Below are 16,123 nucleotides of genomic sequence, written 5' to 3' on the forward strand. Positions count from 1 at the left end.
TGAGCTCAGACTAGCGGGAGTGCGACGTCCGCACCCGCGCACGTGCGCAGGCGCGATGGAGCGGAAGGGGGGGATCCCCGCGGGCAGGTGCGTGCATATGTGCATGCGTGTGCACGGGGACCCAGACGGAACTACCCCGCCTTAGGGCCGTAGGAGCTCTTCCTCCAAATGAGATCGGGTCTCCGGCGAGGAGCGTGCACACACCTCATGGCCTTATGACTTAGGCGTATACATACTGCCCTCGCGGGCCTAGCTTAACTCTCGCCCGCCCCACCACGGACGCTTGCACACCGCGCAAAGATGCCGAATTCGGGTGTTCGACACAAGACCGACATCATCGGAGCTCGCCTCGCTGGGCGCCCCCGGAACTCGCGAAGTGCGGGGGCGTGGCCGCAGCTGCGCACTGAGCGCCCCGAGGGAAAATGGCGGATGACAAGGTGAGTGTTCGTGCAAGCGTGGGGCTGTAGGGAGGAAGGGTGTTCTCTCTCCCCTGTGCTCCGAGACACTATTCGGGGTGTCGAACCCACTGTCTCAACTTTGCAAACTCCAGCCCCGCGAAGGAGCTGTAACCTAGGAGTTCAGGACACTTGGAATCTGATTTTAGCACTTGACATTTAAATTTGCTGTGTGGCCTGAGTGAATTACTTCCCCTTTCTGGGCCTCGGTTTCCTCGTTTGTAAAGTCACAGGTTGGACTACCTCGCCTCCAAGAACCTATCTTCCCAAGCCATTCTCTCAGCAGAAGAATTTAAATGGGAAGAAACCACTTTTCGACTGTAGTGAGTCAGCCCTCCCCCTCCGACTCCCATTCATTTTTAGAAGGCAAAGACATGGGGAAGGAGGAGAAAGGGACCTCGGCAGGGAAAGTCTGTGCAGGTTCTCCTGCATGACAATACTTTGTGTCCATCGTTTCCCTTCTGGTTGTAATTATTAGAAGGTTCTTAGACTCCCAAGGGAGCCAATTCAACTTCACCTCATGTCTTCTGTTTCAAGCTTAGTTTAAAGTATTTAAAGTATATCTGGGAAGCATTTAGCCTTAAGGGAATAGATTGCCCAGACTGAGGATAGAGCCTTCCAACACCCTAGGTTTGATTCAAAGCCCTTAGATCCTATTAACCCAAGAAGTTTAAAATTCTCCATACTCTCCTGAGTAATAGTACTCATTGTCAATATTGTCTTTCGACTCTGGGCACAATTTTTTAAATTTCAGGTTTAGAGCTGAAGAATTTGGACAAGAAAGAATTCTGTTTTACCTAAATACCAAATTCAGCTATCTATCTATAGAAAGGCTTGAATCTGACTAATTTGTATGGAAAGTGCATTCTCATCTATCGATGCAAAAGGAAATCCCTTGGGGCTAAAGGTTTGAGGCTCCTGCTTTGGGGACATTCTTGGTGATATTGTTTGGAGATGTCAATGCTAGGCCAAGGTAAGGATGGTGAGAGAAGTTTCCAGAAAGTGGACCTTAGAAAGCAAAAGAAATATTCTGGGACAATCATGATTTACTACTTCTTTAGTTCTCCTTGTTTGTTCTTGAACTTTGGTAGACGTTGAAGAAGGGTGAGGGAGAACAGAGTACAGAGGACTCAGTCAGACTATCCTGTAAAAAGCTGCTCTCTTGCCCTAGGACTCCATGCCAAAGGTGAAAGACCTGGCATTCCTAAAGAATCAGCTGGAACATCTGCAGCGGCGACTAGAGGAGGAGGTCAAGACAGGTGTGGAACAGGTAATTGATAAGGTTGCCATGAAGGCATAAAGATACTCACATATTTCCTACCTGATACCACTTAATAGTGATCTTGGAAACCTTGGTACTTCTCTAGTTCATCTTCTCCCTCCTTCTGATGTCTGCTTGCAGTTTTATGATGAAGTATAGGCAAGAACCCTGTGAGCTACAGAAAAGGAATTGTGGCATGGAAGACTAAATTACTAAAGAACAAAGGCTTAAAATGGTAAACTACCAGGAGATTGACTAGTATTCTTCTGGGGTTTTCTGGCCAACAAACTTGAGAAAATATCTCTGTGTACTTCCTAAGTTCCTGGCAGGAAAGGGAGGCAGAGAGTTTTTCAGCCTCATCGTTAAGACATGTATTACATTTTGATTTTCCATGCTTCCTGTCTCTGATTTTCTTGCAGGAAGGCTCGTTCTTGTCATCTCCTTTTCTCAAGGGCTTCCTGGCTGGCTATGTAGTAGCCAAGTTAAGAGCATCTGCAGTAATGGGCTTTGCAGTTGGTTTATGCACCGGCATCTATGCAGCACAGTCTTATGCTGTCCCTAACGTCGAGAAGACCTTGCAGGATTATCTCCGATCCCTTCGGAAGGGACCTGACTAGTCCACCTTCAGCACTCCTCCCTCCAGGTCATCTTTAGGAGGGCTCTCTTGAGGAAGACTTGGAATCTGGGTCATCATGGATAGGCAGCACACCTGACTGTATAGTTATCAAGGATAAAGTCAGGCTCTCTTGCCCTATATCCAGCTTCCCCAGAATTTTAATTGCCTCAGCTGCTCCAGACCACAGATATTTTCTCCTTGTCCTATACCTGTATCCTTCCTTCTTCCCATCAGCATCTGTGCTTCTAAACTGTGTGTATGTTCAAACCTGCTTTTTCCACTACTGATTATCCTATGGCATACTTAGTTTCTTATCAATTTGATAATGTAGGAGCTGGCTCCATCACTCAATTTTACCAGATGGACTGTAGACTTCCCCCCCACTCTTATCTTTGCCATTACTTACCTACCTAAAAGCCTAGGTTGGTGGAGTGGGGATGAATGTGGAAGAAGGGGGCATACCGGGCATAGGGCGCCCAAGCCAGGCCCGATGGGTGCTTATGCTTCTTCTGTCCACGACCATGTATGGTGCCCACGCCCCACTGTTGGCCTTGTGTCGAATAGATGGCCGTGTCCCTTTCCGCCCCTCTTCAGCTGTGCTTTGGACGGAACTGACCAAATTACTGCTATCAGCATTCTCCCTGATGGCCCGGCGGCAGCCCAGACTGTGGGACTCTCTCCCGTGGCGCCAGGCTGCCCCTTTTGCACTCTCTGCACTGCTCTACGGTGCCAACAATAACCTCGTCATTCACCTGCAGCGGTATATGGATCCCAGCACCTACCAAGTGATGAGCAACCTCAAGATTGGCAGCACAGCTCTCCTTTACTGCCTCTGCCTGAACCGCCGTCTCTCTGCCAGACAGGGGCTGGCCCTGCTGCTGCTGACTGGTGCCGGAGCCTGCTATGCCGCCGCAGGCCTGCAGGATCCGCAAGGCCTCCTCCCTCCCCCGCCAGCTGCGGCCATGCCCCTCCACGTGACCCCCCTGGGGCTGCTGCTGCTGCTCCTCTACTGCCTCATCTCGGGACTCTCCTCAGTCTACACCGAGCTGCTCATGAAGAGGCAGCGCCTGCCCCTGGCCTTGCAGAACCTGTTCCTGTACTCCTTTGGGGTACTTATGAACTTGGGGCTCTATGTGGGAGGTGGGCCAGGCCCTGGGCTCCTAGAAGGCTTCTCAGCCTGGGCAGCATTGGTGGTTCTGAGCCAGGCCCTCAATGGACTGCTCATGTCAGCCATCATGAAGCATGGGAGCAGCATCACCCGGCTCTTTGTCGTCTCCTCTTCCCTGATTGTCAATGCTGTGCTCTCAGCCACCCTGCTTCACCTCCAGCTCACGGCTGCCTTCTTCCTGGCCCTCCTGCTTATTGGACTGGCTGTACATCTCTATTATGGAGGCCGGTAGAGCCAGAGGGCCCGCCCTCTGCAGCTACTTGGTCCTCCAGTGCTATTAATGCAGGCTCAGTATTGCTGTGGTCAACATTGTCCTTTCCAGTAACAGGGACTCACCTCTTGGAGAAGGTGCTTCTCTTCCTCCTTGTTGGAGTTGGAAGGCCCATCAGGATGGGGGCCGCAGGGGGAGAGAGGAGGTGTTAGCTTTAGGAGTGATTCCAGTCTTATCTTATCCTCTTTCTAACTATCTGCTGACTCTTAAATGCACGTCTTCCTTCCCTAGTGGCTTTAGCCTGCTGTTTCCTCCTGCTAGTCCCAGCCAGAAACCCTGATAGAAGTGCCTTTGAGAGGAGAGGGCTGCAGTCAGATCCAGGGAAGTAGAAGGAAGAGGCCTGAAGCAGAACTGAGTTTTTGCTATGGAAACACTATTGTTGGCTTAAGTTTGTCCCCCAGGTTCTGATGACTCCTGTCTGCTCCCTTCATTGTGCTCTCTGGAAAATCTGAGGCCTAGCTCTCACTGTATCAGTCCTGATGTCCCAAGCAGTGGGCCACTCTTCTCACTCCATCCCTCCTATCCTGGTCATTTAAACTCCAGCCTGGATTACTGAGATGTGAGCTCTGGAAACTAGCCAGAGTTAGGCAACAGAAAGTCTTTTCCTGTTTTGAGTACTGAATATTTTGTTCCCATAGGTAATACTTGCTTTTCTAAAACATCTCTTGTCTAGACTAGAAATGGGCTTGTTCTAAGTCTGTTTCCACTTTATTCACTCAGACCCTACAGCAATCACCAAAAAGCCAAAATGTTGTAGGCAACTTTGACCTCCTGTGTCCCATCCCAAACTTTCTGAAAAGTTCTGCCAGTGCCACAGTCCATATTGTCTGGTAACTCTGCCAATCAGGTGTGTCTCTTCCCTCTTCCCCACCTACCTGCCCTCACACCCAATAATCTCCTGTAATTACAGAGGGAAACTCAACTCTTCCTCTCTATGCTGCTGTTTGTCCAGAGTCATGACTGAGTCTCCTTTATCAAACCAGGGATGAGCCATCACAGGTTCAGAAGGAATGGTACTTGCCCTCTCTTATGGCCTATATGCTTTTGTTGCAGTCTGGAGGGCTCTCATCAGCTCTGTTGCTCTATACTCCTGGATTCTGCTCCTGCCAGGAAATCTTGGCCCTCAGTATGGCCACTTGTCCTATGATATTCCCTTAATTCCTAGTAAGCCAGAAACTCCTTTTCAGGAGTAATTTAGACTAGGGCATGTAGGATTTTTCTATAGCTCAAATCAGTGTCTCCTTCATTGTATAAAGCAATAAGGTCTCAATAAAGTGTATTTGGGAGTAGGGATTTCCCTGCCATCTGCCATGCAGTCTGTGTCTTGTGTCCTCTGTAAACTCAAACCATTCCTGATTCTAATTGAGGTTTTTGCTGCTGCTGAGTTGAAGATCTTGGAGAGTCTCACATATATCTTGGAAGGTAAGTTAATGGTATCAGGTGTCATGTTTCAGGAACCATGAGGTCATTGAGTGCCAGAGTGGTTTGTGCTTTCATTGAGCTTTAAAACAAGAATGAGTCAGTAGAGTACGACCCCCAAGCCTAGGCCTTTTCATACTATAAATTCCAATGAATGGAAATTTGAAATGAAAACAAAAAACAAATTTAAATCATGCAAACTGGCTTCTAATCATCAGTAAAATAATTTCCTCAAAGATTGCCCATAATTTAACTAAATCAAATTAACTTTTCTATATTCTAATCCTTTGATCTCTCTGTCACTTTTAATATTGTTGATATTCCTCTCTTGGATAGTAATCCCTCTACACATTTCTGTGGTCATCTCTCTTCTGGTTTTCCTGTACAATTTCTTGTATATAGCTGAATTTTCTTCCATCTCTTGCCTCCTTAAAATGGATACTATCCTAGACCTATATCTCCACTCCCACTCTATAATTTCTCCCTTGTCAGTTTCATCAGTTCCCACAGATTTCAGACATCTTTTTGCATGTGATTCTCAATGAAACCCGACTATCTACTGGATGTTTGTAGTACATTTCCCCACCTACCTGCTGAACATTTGGATATCCATTTGACTGCAAATTTAAATTGTCCAAAAGACCTGAAATCTTCCCTTCTGCCACTCCTCTCCTCCACAACCAACACTTAGAGACATGTAACCTCAGAAATCATCTTTGTTCTCTTATCACCATCTCCCTTATACATTCATATTCACTGACTTTTGTGCAGTCTATTTCTATATCATTTCTCATATTCATCCCTTTCTCTCCCCCAATTCAGAAAAAATAGATTAGCCCTATCTCCTAACTATGCCATTTCCTGACTCCATTTTCAATTTGGTGCTCTTCAGAGAGCAAATTTGTTATGTGCCTGGCTATCTCTCTATAATGTAACGCGCTAATCTGCATTTGTACAGAGAATTTGCTCACTGGAATTTCCTTATACCAGAGAACTTGAAGGTCTAAGCCAAAAAGTAATTTTCATTGGGTGAAGATACAAATTATCCCTTTTCTTAAGGATCTTAAATTTCATTGGTGGCTATAACAGACATACATACATATATGTATCTGAAATACTTTTTTTCCTTGAAAGTTGGACTTTATCTTTTAAGTGTTAAGTGTTTGAGATCACATTTGAACTCAAGTCCTTCTGACTCCAGAGCTGGTGTTCTATCCACTGAGCTATCTAACTGCCCCTGAAAGTGGAACTCTAAGAGGCAGAGGTGAAGAGGACGAACTTCTGGCATGGACGATGGCATCCACAAAGACAGGCACATAGAAAGTGAAATGTTTTATACAGGGGACAGCACGTGGACCAGTCTGGCTGGAATGTAAGGTGCACATTGGGAAGTACTAATTAAAAATCAGACTGGGAATGTAAATTGTAATCAAATTGCTATTAGAGTATTTATCCTAAGTCTATAAAGAAGCTTGGAAGTCTTTCTGCTAAGATAAAGCCAGGAACTATATGAACACAATTACAAAACACTTCACACAAAGTTTGAACTAAACAAATTGAAAGAATATCAAGTGCTTATGGATAGGTTGAGCTAATATAATAAAAATGATAATTCTACCTAAATTTACTTATTCAGTGCCATACCAATCAAATTGCCAAAAAATTGTAGAGCTAAAAAAAATTACAGAACTTATCTAGAAGAAGAAAAGGTCAAGAATTTCAAGGAAATGAATGAAAAAAAATTGCAAAGGAAAGTGGCTGTGCCAAACCTAAAACTATATTATAAAACAGTGGTCATCAAAACCATTTGGTGCTGGCTAAGAAATAGAGTAGTGGAAGAATGGAATACATTAGTTTCATAAGAAACAAAATTCAATAACAATAGTAATCTAATGTTTAATAAGTCTAAAGACTCCAGCTTTTGGGATAAGAACTCACTATTGACAAAAATTGCTGGGAAAATTGAAAAATAGTATGGCAGAAACTTAAGTACTGATCAAGACCTAACACTCTGTACCAAGATAAGGTCAAAATGGGTTCACAATTTAGACACAAAGGATAATACTATGAGCAAATTAGAAGAATAAGCAATAGTTTATCTCTTAGATCTGTGGAGAAGGAAAGAATTTATGCCAAAGAGGAACTAGAGAACATTATGAAATGCAAAATGGATAGTTTGGGTTATATTACATTTAAAAGTTTTTGTACAAAATCAATGCAGACAAGATTAGAAGGGAAGCAGAAAATTGGGGGAGAGGGAGGGAATTATATCCAAGAATTGATAAAGGTTTCATTTCTAAAATATACAGAGAATTGACTCCAATTTATAAGAATATAAGCTATTCTCCAATTGATAAGTGGTCAAAGAATATGAACAGACAATTTTCAGATGAAATTAAAATCATGTCTAGTCATGACAAAATGCTCCAAATCATTATTGATTAGAAAAATGCAAATTAAAACAACTGAGGTACCACTTCATACTTCTCAGATTGGCTAAGATGACAGGAAAGGATAACGATAAATATTGGATGGGGGGGGGGGGAGAACTGGAACACTAATGCATTGTTGGTGGAGTTGTGATTTGATACAATTCTGCAGAGCAACTTGGAACTATGCCCAAAGAGCTATAAAACTGCATTCCCTTTGATCCAGCAGTGTCTCTGTTGAGTCTAATCCCAGAAATCATAAAAAAGGAAAAAGGACCGACATGTGCAAAAATGTTTGTAACCAGCTCTTTTTGTAGTGGCAAGACACTGGAAACTGAGTGGATGCCCATCAGTTAGAGAATGGCTGAATAAGTTATGGTATATAAATATAATGGAATATTATTATCCTATAAGAAACAATCAGCAAGTTGATTTGAGAAAAGCCTGGAGAGACTTGCATGAAATGATGCTAAGTGAAGTGAATAGAACCAAGAAAATACATTATATACATTATACAAAGTATACAAAAACATTATACAAAGTATACAAAAACATTATACACAGCAACAAGATTATGTGAAGATAATTTTCTTTTCAACAATGAGTAATTTAAGGCTATTCCAATAGACTTGTGATGGAAAGAGCCATCTGCATCCAAAGAGAACTAGGGAGACTGAATGTAGATCAAAACATACTATTTTCACTTTTTTTTTTGTTTGTTGTTTGTTTGCTTGCTTTTTTTTTCCTGTTTTTTTTTTTCACCTTTTGATCTGATTTTTCCTGTGCAGCATGACGGAAATGGAAATATGCTTAGAAGAATTACACATGTTTAAGCTAAATTGGATTGTTTGCTGTCTGAGGAAATGGGTAGAGGAGGGAGGAAGAAAAATTTGAAATACAAAGTTTTGCAAAAATGAATATTGAAAACTATTTTTGCATGTATTTAGAAAAATAAAAAAGATATTTTTAAACAATGGATATAAAGAAACTTGTGCTTTGGCTGGTGGATGAAGGAAAGATTGGAGAAAAGATTTGAAACAGGTAGTCTAATTAGGAAACTATTGTATTTATTTGGGTAAGGTGATAGGAACAGAACAAAGCTTGTGAGAGACAAAGGCAATATATGTGGAACTGACAAAACAGATTAATAGAATGTGGGGGAGAGGAAAGTATAGAGTAAAGTGTGACAAGTTTTGAACCTGGGAAGAACAGCAGTGTTCTCAACAGATAGAGGGCAGTTAAGAGGATGGGTGAGTGTTGGGGGAAAGATAATTTTGATTATAAAGATGCTGAATTTGAGATGCCTGTGGTACAAACTAGATAGAGATGCCCATCAAGTATGGCTATGGGACTGGGGCTTTAGTAGTTTTAACTACTAAAAAAAGGTTAGATATGTGAATCAGAGACATATGCATGGGGGTAGAACAGCATGGGGAACAATACCTACTATATGCAATGCACTGTGCTAAGTGCTTTATAAATACCTCATTTAATCTTCTCAACAATTTTGTGAGGTAAGTCCTATTACTGTTTCCATTTTACAGTTGAAGAAACTGAAACAGGCAGGTTAAGTGACTTGCCCAGGTTACACTGGATGAATTGAACGTCACATCTGAACCCAAGTCTTCCTAACTCCAAACTCAGTGCTCTATCCACTGTGTCTCCTAACTGTCTCTACCTATTTAGACAGGGTAATAATTGAACTCATAGGAGAAAGAGCTGTCAGAGTACAGGAAGAGAAGACTAACCAAAGGCTGCTGACTGAACAATTAGGATACTATCGGTAATCTTAAAAAAACAATTTCAGCTGAACTGTGAGATCTAAAGCCAGATTTCAAGGATTTTCAAAATTCTATCTTCCCTCTAAGCTCAGCTTCCTGGCTGTGTCTCCTCAGGGTATTCTTTGCTGATTCCTGGTATTGTTAGAGCTTTCTCTTTTTATATGACCTTGTATTAGCTTCCCTTTGCATAAATCTGTAGCAGTATGTAAGCTTCTCCCGTGCAGGAACTCCCCTTCTCTAGCACAGTCTCCAATGTTGTGTGCCTGTAAGAAATATTGATGGATTTGAACTGTGCCAAATTTGCATCAATGTTCTCTTACCCATTTTGATTTTTTTCCATAAGAATTTATCCAATGTTCCCACATCCTTCTTGGGAAACAATTCAAATTCAACCAATATTTATTACATGTAGTAGGCAGCACGATCTTGAGAATAATGGGCTACACTTGGAATCAGAAAGACTTCAGTGCAAGTTGTACTTTCAATCCAATTGACTGAGATCTCAGGGGTCTTTTATCCTTTTTAAACCCCAAGCCTATTCTCAAAAACTGTTAAATTACAGATGAGTGGTTGATTTGTATCTACAAAAGGAATTTTCAGACTAAGAGTTCCCTTTGCTGATGAAAGCACAGCAGATGCAAAAACAAAACCATCCCTGGCCTCAAGGAGCTCATATTTTATTTCAGGAACTCAATGGATAGTTTACAGAGTTGCTGAGAAGAAATAGTATCAAAAGCAAGGGGGAAAAAAATTTACATTAAATGACATTAAAATGAAGACAATAGTAGCATCTACCCCATAGGGTTGTTCTTAAGTATGAAATGAAAAAGTAAATCTGTAAAGTACTTTGCAATCCTTTAAAGCACTACATACAAGAGAACTGTTATTCAGAAATAGGAATTAAAAGGACAGCTAGATGGATAGAGCACCTCCTGGAGTCAGGAAGAGCTGAGTTCAAATATGGCCTCAGTCACAATACTTCCTAGCTATGTGATCTTGGGCAAGTCACTTAATCCCATGTGCCTCAGCAAAAAAGAAAGAAAGAAAAGAAAAGAAAAGAAAGGGAGCTAAAGGGGGTAAATGGAGGCTTATAATAGGAAAGTACTAAAAGTATACTATAGTCATATGGCATCATCTCCCTGATATCATAGTCTAATGAGACCAACGTATTGAAGCTTCAACATTTGACCTTCCAGTTAATAACCCCAAATAATTTCTTTTAAGTATTAACTGATTTGATTTCTGTTATCCAAGGGATATTCTTGTTCAGAGTAGGATAAAAGACATGAAAGATGAGGTTTTCATTGATTACTGATGAGATGGCTATAGTGACAAGGAAGAATAAAAGGATTGGGGGAAAAAAATCTGAAACAATAAGCACCTACTTTAGATAATATGAATTTGTCCCCAATTTGTAGTAGGTAATGGAGTAACCCCAGAACTGAAAATATTGGCAGGCCTGAATGGACCTAGGTCAAGGGAATAAAAGATTCTAAGGCAGAAGATAAGGCATAGCTAAACTAGTCAACTACGATTAAAACTGTGAAAGGAGAAAAGTAAGGCAAGAGTAGAACAGTCTTGGGAAGGGACATTCAAATCAAAGTAAATGTAAGAATGTGTTTGGGAAGAATTCATGAAAGAGATAAAGATAGGTCAGATTATTATATGAGGGCAGTAATGGTAGAATTCAGAATCAGGAAGGTAACACAGATCTAGGGCTTGATGATCTCTGTGGCTGAGATGGAATGAAGCTGTAGGTCATGGTCTGATGTAGGATATGGTCTATGTGGTTAAAATACTTCCTTTCTATTAAGGAAGGATAAATTTGCTGAGTCAGTCAAAATTAGAAGGTTTTACTTAACTTTTTATGACAAAATGCTATAGGAAAGTAATTTACTAGGAAGTGATTAATTTACCAAGATGTCTCAATAAGGAAACTTTAAAAACTATATCATGTTTATTATATAATGGAAAATGCAAATGTTAGAGGCAATGTAGGAAAGCTGGGACACTAAAGCACTGTTAATGAAATTGTGAACTGATTCTGAAGAACAATTTGGAATTATACCCAGATGTCCAGTTTCTGGAATAAGAATTCACTATTTGACAAAAATTGCTGGGAAGGCTGAAAAATAATATGTCAGAAATTTGGCATAGACCTACATCTCACACCCATACCAAAATAAGGTCAAAATGGATAGGTGATTTGAATATAAAGAATGATACCATAAACAAATTAGGAGGACAAGGGTTAATTTACCTATATTAGCTCTTTGGAGAAGGGAGGAATTCATGACCAAAGAAGAACCAGAGAACATTATGAAAGGTAAAATGGACAACTTTTATTACATTAAACTAAAAAGTTTTTACAGAAACAAAATCAACAGAAACAAGATTGAGAGAAGTATAAAGCTGGGGAAAAAAATCTTTATAGAGTGTATTTCTGATAAAGGTCTCATTTCTAAAATATATAAAGAACTGTGTCAAATTTATAAGAATACAAATCATTCCCCAAATGATAAATGGTCAAAGGATCTGAACAAATTTCAGAAGATGGAATTAAAGATGAAATGAAAATATGGAACTATGCCCAGAAGGCTATAAACCTATCCGTACCCTTTGACCCAGCAAAACCAAAAAGACTTTTAAAAAAGGAAAAAGAGCTATACATACAAAAATATTTATGACAGTTCTTTCTGTGGTGGCAAAGAATTGTAAAATGAGGAGATAAATGTCCATCAATTGAGGCATAGCTGAACAAATTATGGTATATGATTTTAATTGAATATGATTGTGTGACAAGAAATGATTAGCAAGATGCTTTCAGAAAAGCCTGGGAAAACTTACATGAATTGATGTGAAGTGAACAGAATCAGGAGAACATTGTACATAGTAACAACAATATTGTATGATGTTCAACTTTGAATGACCTAGCCATTCTCAGCAATACAATGGTGTAGTTCTGAAGGATTTATGAAAAATGCTACTCACTTCTAGAGAAAGAACTAATGGCATCTGAATGCAAATTGAAGCATACTTTTTAATTAATTTATTTTTTGCTGAGGCAATTGAGATTAAGTGACTTGCATCTGAATGCAAATTGAAGCATACTTTTTAATTAATTTATTTTTTGCTGAGGCAATTGAGATTAAGTGACTTGCTCAGGGTCAAACAGCTAGGAAGTATTAAAAGGGTATGAGATCAGATTTGAGCTCAGGTCCTCCTGACTTCAGGGCTGGTACTCTATCCACTGTGCCATCTAGCTGCTCCCATACTTTTTTTCTTTTACTTTTTTCTTTTTTTAAATCTATGTTTTCTTTCACAACATGACTGTATATGTATCAGATATCAAATTGCTTGACTTCTCAATGAGAAGGGAGAAAAGAAGGAGGGAAAGAATGTGGAATTCAAAATTGTAAAAAAAAAATGTTAAAATTGTTTTTACATGCAATTGGAAAAAAAAATTGTGTATGTATATGTATATATCATGGAAGTCAGGGTGATTGAAGGGGCATCCCAAGGATGAAATAGTGAGATCGTGGGTCACAGTGAAAAGAAAGTGTTCTAGGGTGAAAGAACTTGGGGTCAAATTCTGGATCTGACATATACTGCTCTATGTGAACCAGGACAAATCACTTTAAACTCCTTGGACTCTATTTTTCTTATCTTTACTAGAACTAGAGGAATTTGGACCAAGATCATGGGATCTCATTCCAACAGATGAATAAATTGAGTCCCCGAAAATTCATTGATCTGCTCATGATAATATAGTTTTAGTGTATCTATGAAAAAAAGGAAAAAAGAGTAACTGTAAATATTCAGGAAGAAGGGAGGTCTTTGTAAACTATAGTTGAATATTTCCAGAGATAAGATGAAAAAAGAGGAAGAAAGGGATTGTGTAGGAGGAAGATTAAACTGGCAACGTGGTGGCAGAAAGTAACATAAAAGGGCAATTTTCCACTGACAAATTCTAAAGCTGAGTCACCAGGATTAGGGTGCAAAAAGATGGAAATTTCCAGAGCAGAAGGCCCTCCCTTCTCCAGAATTTTGTAACATTACACATTCTTCTCCAAACTCCAAGGAACTGAGAGTAAAAAATCAGAAACTTCCAGTGATGTGTCGAGATCATTAAATAGCTGGTGATACCCAGAAGTAGAACTGAACTTACACAGGTGCCAGCAAGTAAGGACCTGGCTGTGGTTATCAGAAGCTTGTTTTTAATTTGACTCCTGAAGAACAGGTATGACCCTGAGGCTGTGTCTGTCTGAAATCCTTTTCTTTAAGTAAAAGGTGTCAGGGCAGATTGCCAGAGCTTAAACTTTTTTTCTCTTCTCTGTGACTTCTGTTGGGAGATAGGGAAGAATCAATGAAGTCCTGTTGGAGGATAAAGGCTGGCACCCTAGTCTCATCTCCCCTAATACTATTCCTCTGTGGTTCAGGACAGAACTCCAGGACATACTTGTGTCCCTACTTCTATTGTTTTCCCTACACTTTTCCTATTCATATTCCTTACCCTGCTGGAGTTGCTTGTTCTGGACTTGGAGTTGTTGGTTCTGTGTGGCCAGAGAAATGGCGTCCTGTAAAACTCCAGACAACAGGATTCGGTGCTGGAGCTCTCTGGCAGCCGCCTGCTCCTTCCACAGCCCCCGACAAGCCCGGAACACCTGTGCTTTTCATGGGCAGCTTTATGGTTAGAAGAATTCCGAGAAATCCCACCACCTATCTATTTAGCTAGGGCTTGAGTGCAGCCTGCCAGTATGAGATGTAGAATGCACAAACAACATCCACTACTGACCTGCAGCATGTGGCAGGTCTGGGCCCGGGCTCCTTGCACATGCAGGTCATACAGAGCCTCTAGGTCCCGCTCAGCTGCATCTCGCTCCACTCTCAGTGCCTCCAGCTTCTGAACCAGGGCTGCATGGTCCTGTGCGATCCGACTCTCAGTGGACAAATCTGGGGCCTGTGATAGAACACAGGTGTTTACTGAGGGAGAATGAGCCTACTCATCAGCCTTAAAGCTGGAGATCTGGTGCCCATCAATTGGAGAATGGCTGGGTAAATTGTGGTATATGAATGTTATGGAATATTATTGTTCTGTAAGGAATGACCTGCAGGATGAATACAGAGAGGCTTGGAGAGACCTACATGAACTGATGCTAAGTGAAATGAGCAGAACCAGGAGATCATTATGCACTTCAACAACGATATTGTATGAGGATATATTCTGATGGAAGTGGATTTCTTTGACAAAGAGACCTAACTGAGTTTCAATGGATAAATGATGGACAGAAACAGCTACACCCAAAGAAAGAACACTGGGAAACGAATATGAACTATTTGCATTTTTGTTTTTCTTCTTGGGTTATTTATACCTTCTGAACCAATTCTCCCTGTGCAACAAGAAAACTGTTCAGTTCTGCACACATATATTGTATCTAGGATATACTGCAACATATCTAACATATATAGGACTGCTTGCCATCTAGGGGAGGGGGTGGAGGGAGGGAGCGGAAAAATCGAAACAGAAGCGAGTGCAAGGGATAATGTTGTAAAAAATTACCCTGACATGTATTCTGTCAATATAAAGTTATTATTAAATAAAATTAAATTTAAAAAAAAAAGCTGGAGATCTGGGACTAACCTGATGTTTTGCTATTTCCTTGTCCTGTCCCATCCAGCTCAGCTCCTCTTGGATCTGGGATCGGTGATGTTCCTGGAGCAGCTGCCTATGGGCCCGAGCTAACATAAACTGCAGGGCCACATCAGGGGCCTGTGAGACAGAACCAGGAGGACTTACATCCTAGTTTTTTCATCTGACCAAGTTCCATTTTCCTCTCCCTTAGAACAGGGGTATTTAATCTGAGATCCATTATATTTTAGATGTCTGTGAATTTGGATGAGGAAAAAACATTACATATTTATTTTCATTAATTGTTAACTGAATCTTAGCATTTCCTTCAATTATGAAGGTAGGCAACAAATCTCAAGCTTCACCAGATTGTCAGATTGGTACCACGACACAAAGAAGGTTTAAGAATTCCTGTTCTGGTGATATACAAATGTTTTGCATAATTTCAAATGTATCATCGGTATCATGTTGCTTGCTTTCTCAAAAGAGGAGGGGAGGGAAGAAAAGAGAGGAAGAAGTAGAATTTGAAACAAACAAACAAAAAAGAATATTAAAAATAAACCTAAAGTTTACTTAGATTTAAAAAAAAAATTCCTGCCTAACTTCCCCATTGGGGTCTATTGGTCTTCCCCAGTACAAGGTTCCCAATTCCAATTACTGTCCATACCCCAGATTTAGGGGATTCAGCACTACAGGCAGTGCATTCCTGGGCAATAAAATCATAACTACAGTTTAAGAGAAATGGGAGGTAGGAACTAAAAGAAGAGGCATTGTGGTCAGACCTCTGTATTGAAGTCCCAAGAACCTAAATCTATATGTCTATTCCTTTATTTACTACTTAGTTAGTCTCAGGAAAATAACTTAATCTCTATTGTTCTCGATTTCCTTATCTGGAGAAAATGAGATTGGACTAGATTATCTAAAAGGCTCTTTTTAGCTCTAAATCCTGTGGTCCAATAAATGATCACCTGTTCCTGATCATCACCACTCTCACCTAGATAAAGCAGTGGGACTTCCTCTCCCTCTTCCATAACTCAACCTGCTCCTTTGTGATTCCTTTCCTCCTTTTAGACTTCATGGTATTTATTTTAACC

At 40.7% G+C, this 16,123-nt stretch overlaps 2 protein-coding genes across 2 annotated transcripts; both read left to right on the top strand.

The window, feature by feature from the left end:
* Positions 1 to 89: 89 nt before the first annotated feature.
* Positions 90 to 2,470, top strand: SLC35A4 (solute carrier family 35 member A4). Its single transcript, XM_051978555.1, has 3 exons — positions 90 to 437; positions 1,627 to 1,725; positions 2,136 to 2,470. The coding sequence occupies exons 1-3, from the start codon at positions 423 to 425 to the stop codon at positions 2,331 to 2,333; spliced, it is 312 nt and encodes a 103-aa protein (XP_051834515.1). The 5' UTR covers positions 90 to 422; the 3' UTR covers positions 2,334 to 2,470.
* LOC127549997 (probable UDP-sugar transporter protein SLC35A4) lies at positions 2,353 to 5,086 on the top strand. The gene has a single exon (XM_051978553.1). It carries the CDS (start codon positions 2,770 to 2,772, stop codon positions 3,730 to 3,732), a length of 963 nt encoding a protein of 320 aa, XP_051834513.1. The 5' UTR covers positions 2,353 to 2,769; the 3' UTR covers positions 3,733 to 5,086.
* The last annotated feature ends 11,037 nt before the right edge of the window (positions 5,087 to 16,123 follow it).

The sequence above is a fragment of the Antechinus flavipes genome, chromosome 2 (genome assembly GCF_016432865.1).
Source record: "Antechinus flavipes isolate AdamAnt ecotype Samford, QLD, Australia chromosome 2, AdamAnt_v2, whole genome shotgun sequence".
Taxonomy (NCBI): Eukaryota; Metazoa; Chordata; class Mammalia; order Dasyuromorphia; family Dasyuridae; genus Antechinus; species Antechinus flavipes.

What these genes read in the sequence shown, in the direction of transcription:
- LOC127549997 (XM_051978553.1), top strand. Translation starts at nt 2,770, where the DNA reads ATGAATGTGGAAGAAGGGGGCATACCGGGCATAGGGCGCCCAAGCCAG.
- SLC35A4 (XM_051978555.1), top strand. An exon ending in TCAAGACAGGTGTGGAACAG is followed by an intron (nt 1,726 to 2,135) that starts GTAATTGATAAG and finishes ATTTTCTTGCAG; the next exon opens with GAAGGCTCGTTCTTGTCATC.